Source organism: Diospyros lotus, chromosome 8 (assembly GCF_014633365.1).
Source record: "Diospyros lotus cultivar Yz01 chromosome 8, ASM1463336v1, whole genome shotgun sequence".
Taxonomy (NCBI): Eukaryota; Viridiplantae; Streptophyta; class Magnoliopsida; order Ericales; family Ebenaceae; genus Diospyros; species Diospyros lotus.
Window position 1 is genome coordinate 33,974,777 of NC_068345.1, and position 9,186 is coordinate 33,983,962.

At 34.6% G+C, this 9,186-nt stretch overlaps 1 protein-coding gene across 1 annotated transcript; it reads left to right on the plus strand.

Moving 5' to 3' along the window:
• Positions 1-1,212: 1,212 nt before the first annotated feature.
• LOC127807388 (chlorophyll a-b binding protein 7, chloroplastic) lies at positions 1,213-8,818 on the plus strand. Its single transcript, XM_052345191.1, has 6 exons — positions 1,213-1,423; positions 1,542-1,708; positions 3,972-4,118; positions 5,823-5,955; positions 7,630-7,722; positions 8,347-8,818. The coding sequence occupies exons 1-6, from the start codon at positions 1,256-1,258 to the stop codon at positions 8,647-8,649; spliced, it is 1,011 nt and encodes a 336-aa protein (XP_052201151.1). The 5' UTR covers positions 1,213-1,255; the 3' UTR covers positions 8,650-8,818.
• The last annotated feature ends 368 nt before the right edge of the window (positions 8,819-9,186 follow it).

Below are 9,186 nucleotides of genomic sequence, written 5' to 3' on the forward strand. Positions count from 1 at the left end.
CCATAATAATATTATTATAGTAAATTAACAATTATAAGTCTTAATATCATTAGGTAAATTGATCACATGAATTACATAATTTGTAAAACTATTATTAGATGAATCACTTACGACTAAATAAAGACGTGGTAAGTGAAGAGCTGCATTATTGCTATGCCTAACGCTTAGTTGCTTAGTTAGAAATAGTATTTGTTAATTAAGATATGAGCTAAAAAATATTAGATATGAGAAATAGTTTAGATGTTTATCCTTTTTAATGCATTTATTAAACTTATTTGATATTTCTCAAAAAAAATCTCATGTGACTTTTATCTTACTTTTTACAAATAAATTTATCTGACCCTCTCTTCAGATAAATTTATCTGGTCTCCTCTTTAAATGACTTTATCTGATATTTTACAAATAAACCTAAATTATTTATATGCTACTCATAAGATAATTAATGTTATTTAATATATTTTTTAAATTTAAATTTACTAAGTCTTATTTTTATAATAAAATTAGTTTGAAAGAATTTATTTATTTAAATATAATAATTAATTTCATTTAATATATTTTTAAATTATCATATATTTTGATAATTTTTAAAATTTAAATAAAATTATTCATTCCACCGATTTTTAAAATTAAAATTTCTCCCTCTCTCTATATTTTATTATCTAATAAAAATTATAATTTTTAAAATTATTTTCTTCAATTTTATATTTTATTATCTATTATAAAAATATATTTTAATAATTTTTAATAATTCATATAAAATTATTCTAATTCTATCAATAATTATTTTTACTTGTTGAATCTTTTCACAATCTATTTTTGAATATAAATTTAGACAATAAAACACTATTTTTAATTTTAAGTTTTGTTGACAATTCACATTAATTATAAAATATTATTTTAATCATAAATTTGTTATTATGGTAACATATAATTTTAAATAAATTTAATAATAAAAATATTTTATTGGAAAATTTTTATTTTAGTACTTATCATATATATTTAATAAATATATAAAAAATTATAATTCTTAATAAATTTTTAAAAAATTAATAAATAATTTAATATAAATTTTAAAATATTTTCTAAATTTATTTTGATGATTTCATATATAAGTTCAAAAAAGATCTTATATTAATACTTTCTAATTTATAATTTTAAGAAACGCTGCTCTCCAGCCGGCTAAAACCGGAGGAGCCACTGTCAATCGGCTCCGCTATATCATCATTATCGTCATCGTCATCGTTATCAGTGGATTATGGCTCTGATTCAGCAGTCTCCAATTTCATCGTCGTCGTCCTCCTTCTTTGGTTCCTTCCTCAGCAGCGGGCTCCTTTGCAGAGTTGCCGGCTCCAAGCCTCTGAATCTCTGTACAAATCCCAAGCCCTCCAAACGGTATCGTGGCTGCAAAGCTTCGTGGCAAGAGGTCCGTTCGGTTTTCCCCGGGTTTCTTATAATTTTCGCATTTTACTGCTTCATTAGGTTGTAATTTTTTGCCTGGATGTTTCTTCTTTCGATGATTTTGTTGCTTGTTAACCGTGAAGCTTGCGGGAGTTCTAGTATTCTCTGCAATTCCTTTCACGGCGGTGAAAGCCATTGCCAATAGTCCTCTCGGAGAGTTGCTTCAGAGACGATTGGAGGAGAGAAAGAAGACTGCCTTAGAAAATTCTTCCAAATTCAAGGCACTTGCTGCAAAGGCAAGAAAGGATAGGTAACTGTTTTCCGCTCGGGGACATTATCGTTAATTTTTTTTTTTTAAATTTGTTTGTGGTCTCTTTTGTATATTGTGCATTGCTTGGCGACCATGAATGTGATGGAAATTGAAGGAACACCTCACTCAAACGAAGTTGAATAAAAGAAATTATGAATGGAAGCCGTTAAGACTAGTTCACTGTGAAGCCGGTGATCAGCTGTTGAAGAATGGCAAGAGAGAGAATGAAGGAGAAGAAAGAAATGAATTCAGAGAGTTGGAAGAAGAGAAGGAGGATTAGTACTTATTGCGTGAATATTCAATACGAGAGCTGATTATTTACACAAGCCACAATTGGCGCCAATAGCTAACTAACTAAACAACTAAAAAACTGTTTGCTATCATAACAATCATTCAACTGCCAATACAAAACTCAGTGAGTTTTGTACGCCAAGATCCAAAACTCAGTGAGTTTTGAATTTTGAATTCATCTTATTCTTTCTATAAATAGAGCTGCATATTTATTTATCAGATGAGCAGTGGACTGTACCAATTAGAGCACATTTGAGATTGTGAGTTCTGGTGTATTGAGATTTTGGGGTTGAGTGTGAGAGTTTTATCTCTTTTATAATCTTATGTTAACATAGTGAATTTGGTTGTTCCTTCTCTTGTAGACATAGGCAATTTGCCGAACTATGTTAAATTCCCTGATTTTGATCCTGTGATAGTGTGTAGATAGAAAGTCCTTAGTTCTAGCTCATTAATCTGTAGGGTCTTTATCCTTGCCATAAGTTGTTGATACAGAGTATGCTAGGATATCCATTTCTGTCCTCACACTTCCCTCTCATCCAGAAGGTAATCAACAGCTTGCTTAACTAATCTTCCAGCTCAGTGTCCCTCCTCCAGCTATACATCCAGCTGGATTGTTAATCCATGTACTTTTGGGGCCTTTTTCTTTCTCGCACTAATCTTCTTCTTGAAGCAGTAGGAACATTCTCTTCTATATCTTGGTAATCTGCATCTCTTCCTTCCCCTGCTCTTCCCTGTCTTTTGTTCTTCAGTAATTGTTGAATATCTTCCTTACTGTTTGAGGATGAAATAGGACACATCCGTGGACCTTGGTTTCATGATCACATCTTGAAAAGAGAATCAGCTCTAAGATCAACAAGTGATGCTTCACTGAGAATTATAGATGTCTCCTACTCCTATCATTTGACCTAGATAGAAAATTCTCTTGTTGAAAACTTTTCACAAGTTGGGATGGGACCAATCTTTTAGCTTAGTTTTTCTTGAATTCCCATTTCTTTTTCTTTGAAGGACCTGATTTCATTTGAATGGTTACTGTTTCTTATTGATCACAGATGTAAATTTAGTTATTCCTTGCATGACAATATGTGCACGTTAAGCTTGGGGACAGGTTTATGAGTAGAAGTAGTTTACCATATGTCAGTTGTTTAACCCAGCTCATCCAATCATAAACATAGCTGATTTTTTCTATTTAGGACGCACAGTAAATTGTGTGCAACAAATATCATCCCAGCTACTTAGAAGCTGCTACTTATTTATCTATGTCCATTACTGGACAAAATGTTTTAATTAAGGTTAATCAAGAGTATGCATGCAAATTTATTGAAGACATTTGGCCGTATGCTCAAGGTTCCACAATGCTGAGGGTGGTCTATTCCTTTTTGAAGACCACCTTGTTTGAAGATAATATCTTGTTTAAAATTTTGGACTTGTTGGTTTGAAAATTTTAGTTAATGGGACTTACATTATGTAAGCTTACATATATATATATATATATATATATATGTCTCTTGTTTCTTCTAGTTCTCTGAATATGATAACTGTTGTAATTGCCTATAATTCATAAATCCTTAAATTTTTTTTCTTCCAGTTAGGTTGGATAAGTTTGTTCGTAATAGTGGTTGGTTTACTTCAGTGCTTATGAAAGTATTGGTTCACTACTTAAATGATCTATTCTTAGGTGTGTTGAAGACCTTCATAGCCTGTGCAGCACTTCCTGTTCTTGCTCCAATTCGCTATATATCATTGCTTGCTAGATCTAAGTGCACTTTTTCATAGGAATGCCAAAATGAGCTATATTGCTACTACAGTAACCCAAGGGCTGTTGTTAGTTTTCCTCTAAATGAAAGGACAATTATGTGTTCCGCTAAGATGTTTAACTACTACCACATGTAAGCAATCTGCAATCTTATCATCTTTTGTTGTTTTAACTTCATGCTATTTTATACATGCAGTGCTAATTGTCTGAGCCTTGCAGCTTGTGGTATGGAGAGAAACGCCCCCGCTGGCTTGGTCCAATTCCACATGACTATCCTTCATATCTGACTGGAGAACTACCTGGGGACTATGGCTTTGATGTTGCAGGTCTGAGCAGGGATCCTGTGGCTTTGCAGAAATACTTCAAGTATATAATTATTTCTTGTTTCTGTTTATTTCTTGCTTTGGACTTTTTTCTACATGTAATCTTCTATTTGGTTATGTAGCTAACTTTTTGCTGATGTAGTCAGTTCAAGGATATTTGGATAGTAGTGCATATATCCTGCTGTTAAAGTTTGAGTATACTATCCAGTTAGTGCTGCAAATTTTGTGTGGTTGTCATCCGGGAGGCTCTACATGAGCAATGGCACATGTTTTCTGACTGGCAGCCTGCCCAAACCCGCCAATATGGTTTAGATATCTGGAAAGGATAGAATCAAAGGATGATGTAAGGTCGGAGTGACCCTTACTGAGGATAGTATCCATAAGAGAAAGACATGATTAAGATAGTTTAGTCATGTGAGAAAAAGATTAGTAGAGGCTCCTAGGGGAGAGTAGATGAATTGGAAGAACTCTTTAGCAAAAGAGGTAGAAGAAGACTGAAAAAAAAAAAAAAAAAACTTAATGGGATATTTTAGGTTCTATATGAGTTATAAGAGTCTTACAAAAGATATGATCATAAATAGAGATGATGGTAAGTTAGAATTCATATAGCTAACCCTACCAAGTGAGATTAATGCTTGACATGTTGTTACTTTGTTTTTGTTGCATGGGAAATTTGTAATTACTATTAAGTCTTTCCTAAGCTCCCAAGAACTTTGCCCTTTAGTCAAAATTTTCTAGACCTGTAATAAGTTGCTTGAAGAAACTATGCTGTATAATTTATTGTTTTGTTGTTATACTTGACAACACGATTGAATATGACCATGAATAAATCTGGCTGATGTCATGGATTGCGTAAGATTAAGGCTTGTGATTGTTATTGTTGGAAAAAAAAAATATGAAACACTATTGCTAGGATTGGGCTTGGACAAAACCTAGGCCTATTTAGATTAATGTGATGGGCTTGGGTTGAGTTTTAAAAGCTTGGCCTGCCCTGACCAACCAATTAAATTTAATAGTGTATATAAATATAATACTTTTATATTAAAATGATTATTTATGGTTAAAGTTAATTAATATTATATAGTTATGGCATGAAATGTCCCATTTAATTGAATTAAGACTTGTAATTGTTGTTATTGTTGTTTTACAACGACAACATCTCAAGCCCTAGTTGTCGTCATCATCATCGTTGCTGTTGTATTGCATAAAAATCTATAGTATTGTTTATTTTTGAACAGATCTTTGAATTTTAATATTAAATTAAAAAACAAGACCACTAAAATAATATTAAAATGCTGTAACATATTTTTTAAATAAGTTTTAGGTCATATGGGTGGGTTAGGATTTTCTAAGCCAACCATGGGCTAAGGTTGGGCTTGGACTAGTGTCAACTTATAATTTATTTATTTGGCCAGGCCTGCCCCTGCCCACAGCCACAGCCAGCATAGCGTCCACATCCATCCTAGCAACAGGACAGTAACCACTGCTTCCTCCCGAGAATAGCTTGTGAAATGATGTGATCCATTGTTTTGACTAGCACAAAGTTGTTTTAAGTGGTGTCTGGGTTTACCGCACGTTACTCTTTACTTCAATCCTTCAATGAGGAATTTTGGATAGTTTGTCAATTACAGGACGGTGGTTTAGCAAGGATACAGCCTGGTTGAGATTGAACACAACTTATTAGTGAAATTGTCTTCTATCTAAATTTAACTGCCAATTAATCTGTTTAATCTTTGTTGTGTTGCAGTTTTGAGGTACTGCATGCTCGTTGGGCGATGCTTGCAGCGCTTGGAGCTCTGATTCCTGAGCTATTGGACCTTTTAGGAGCCTTTCATTTCATTGAACCAGTCTGGTGGCGAGTTGGCTATTCAAAGCTTAAGGCTAGTAACTTCTGCCTACTCAATTAATAAACAATGAAATATTCTGGTCAATGGGAAATCTGCAATAGTCTGCAGCATCTTTTGACTGCATTGCAATGTGATGCACCAATTCTTTCACTATTCTTTGCTCACATATCCAGTATAATTAATCTGTCAATATTCTTCTCTGGGAAATGGCATTATACTAAGAAAGGTCCAATCTGAACTCTGAAGGCTCTTCATATACTGATTGCTGTCTATTGACTTATGATAGTTAATTTTAAGAGGAACACATATTTTTTTTATGCCTGGACAAGTCTTTAGGCCAATTGTCATGGAGAGCCCTACTTCACATGACAGATGAGAGGTTGCTAGCTCTTCTTGGCAGTTAAATTGCAATCATGGTTTCTGAAGCAATATTACTCCAGAGGTAGCTGGATGATCAAATATATAGATAAAATAGGAAAAGAAGCATCATTTTTCTTTTTTTGCCCCTCATATTATGGGTGCATAGTCCTTGTACTTTCCTGGATATTGCCAAATTGATGATATCAATGCAACCAAATCTGACATGAGGTCAGCATGATCCTTGCAGATATCTTCAAATCGATATCAATCTTCATGTGGTTGTACTCTGTCAAATATAATACATGGTTCACTTAATCTATTTGTTCAGTTTAGAGGATAAATATTGATTTCACAAATTGGATGGCTAGGGTCATTCAGCTGGTTGAGCATTCATCTTGAGTCTCCACTTCTTGGGGTCATTTCAGTGGTCAATTCTTCCATTCAACTGTCTGCCACCCATGTGATAGAGTTAATATCCCAGCATTCTTTCACATTATAATGATGTTTGAATCCACCTCTGTGCCTCACAATAAAATTGCATCCTGTATAGCAGCTGCTTTGCAGTTAGCATATATCATATGATTGTATTTTGTGGTAGTAATTTAGAACAGCTGGTCAAATCTGCAAGTTTGATTGAGATCTCTTTGATAATCTGAAAGCACTTCCTGATTTCTCTGTAGCATTAGCAAATTGCCTTGTTTGCTAAACTTTTTATTTTTAGTTGGTATTAAATTCTCATGTTCATCTCTTTTATGGGGTATCAGTGTCCTATTGAATGACCCTATGGACATGTGTGAAAGGCTGTTCTACGGACTTGATAAATATGATTGTGATTCAGTTTTTTGGAATCAACCATCAGATATTATGTACTTGTGGCTAGTCATCTGCTTCATAGTAAAAATCTGGTAGATAACTGTTAGAATTTCCCTGTCAGAATCCTATTGAATGATCCAATAGACATCTTGTTTTGTTAGATTTTTCCCTGTTAGGTTGTTCCACAAACTGGATAAATATGATTGTGATTCGGTTTTTTGGAGTCAACCATCAAATCAAATGTGATGTATGTGCTAGAATCATCTGCTTCACAGGAAAAATCTGGTAGATAACTGTTAGAATTTCCATGTCGAGGTTTCTGGTAAGGGTTTGTTGTGTATTGAATGCAAATTGTGTAATACTCTCTCTCTTTGTGACTAGGGGCAAACCATATTTCAGAGGACACATTTACTCAGTAAACCTTAGCTTACATAAATGAGCACCTTTCTACTTGGAGAACAAGTTTAGTTTAGAGGCATGTTGTGATGAGTGCTATTACTGACTCAGTATGTTTCTCATTCAATCATTTTCCAGGGTGACACGCTGGACTACCTTGGCATCCCCGGGCTCCACTTAGCTGGAAGTCAAGGAGTTATTGTCATAGCCATCTGCCAAGCCCTTCTGATGGTACCAACTTAAAAATTTTATTTTTCAACTTTTAATTCATTGTCCTGTTGTTTTTATGAATACCATCAACTGCATCTCCACATATAAACATGCATCTTGATTTTCTTTGTAGTTTCACTTTTTCACTGGTTTTCTGTGAGAAATGAAGGTCCTGATTCTTTTGAGTGACAAATTATATTGTGTTCCATACATGCAGTAATCATGATTTTAGATTCTCATGTAATAAAATGTACAATAACATGATTATATTGAAAATCACGCGAACAATTTTGTGGTGATCGTGCACTTTGGCATCCCAAATGCACAAGCCAAGTAAGCATGTCTGACATGGACAAGAATAAGAAGGTGGGTCTACCAGTTGGATAACAGAAGTGGGAGACATTGCAGTTGGCGTACCTAAAAACAGGACCAAATTAACTAACAAAGTATATGTTGTTTGAAATTCTCAGCAACTGCCATCAAAAAGCGTGGAGAAGCTCAAGTTAAGAAATTTAATCCTCTTGGAAAACTAGAGGAAACACTCAGTAATTTGCCCAATAAATCCGAAAAAATGTGATTGTGTCCCCTGTGACACCTTTAGAAGCTGTGTTCTTGGTCATGAAAATTGTTGCTGGTTGTGTATAGGTTGGACCAGAATATGCAAGATACTGCGGGATAGAAGCCCTGGAACCCTTGGGAATTTACTTGCCAGGGGACATCAACTACCCGGGAGGCGCACTGTTCGACCCACTGAATCTGTCGAAAGACCCGGTGGCGTTCGAGGAGCTGAAGGTGAAAGAGATCAAGAATGGGCGGCTGGCCATGGTTGCGTGGCTGGGATTCTATGTGCAAGCTGCAGTAACGGGGAAAGGCCCCGTTCAAAACCTTGCCGAGCATATCTCGGATCCTGTCCACAACAACCTGCTCTCTCTTTTCAAATCCATGTGACGAGCCTGCCTGCATCTTTGGAATCTGTCCGTATTTGCATGGCTCATGCCATGTTCGTCCATGTGAACATTGCTAAATTGGCTATCCCTATTCCTGCTTGTTCATTCTGTTGGCCTATGCCTGGGGGGTATTTTTACATGCAACCAGGGAATATATATATATATATATATATATGAGAATTAATAGTCATTTTTTTTTAGATGTGCACTAAATACATTCATAGGATATGCACAAAATGTACAAATCACACACACCCCAAGTAAATATATAGAAATTTACATGTGAACTCATTACAAGGAAGTTTTAACAAGAAGTTTTAAGTTTTAGGTTTAATTATGAATATGACAAGTGTTGTTTTTTTTTTTATTAATATTATAGATAAATTATACTGCACCATTTCGGTAGAAAGACAAAAAATATTGCCTCAGAGTCATAGTTTGGTGGTCTTAGCGATCTCGTTTGGAGTCTGTTCTGTCATGATTAGAGTATTGTTCTGGATTGAAATTGAGAGCTATCAAGTTTTCTGATTAATCTTCT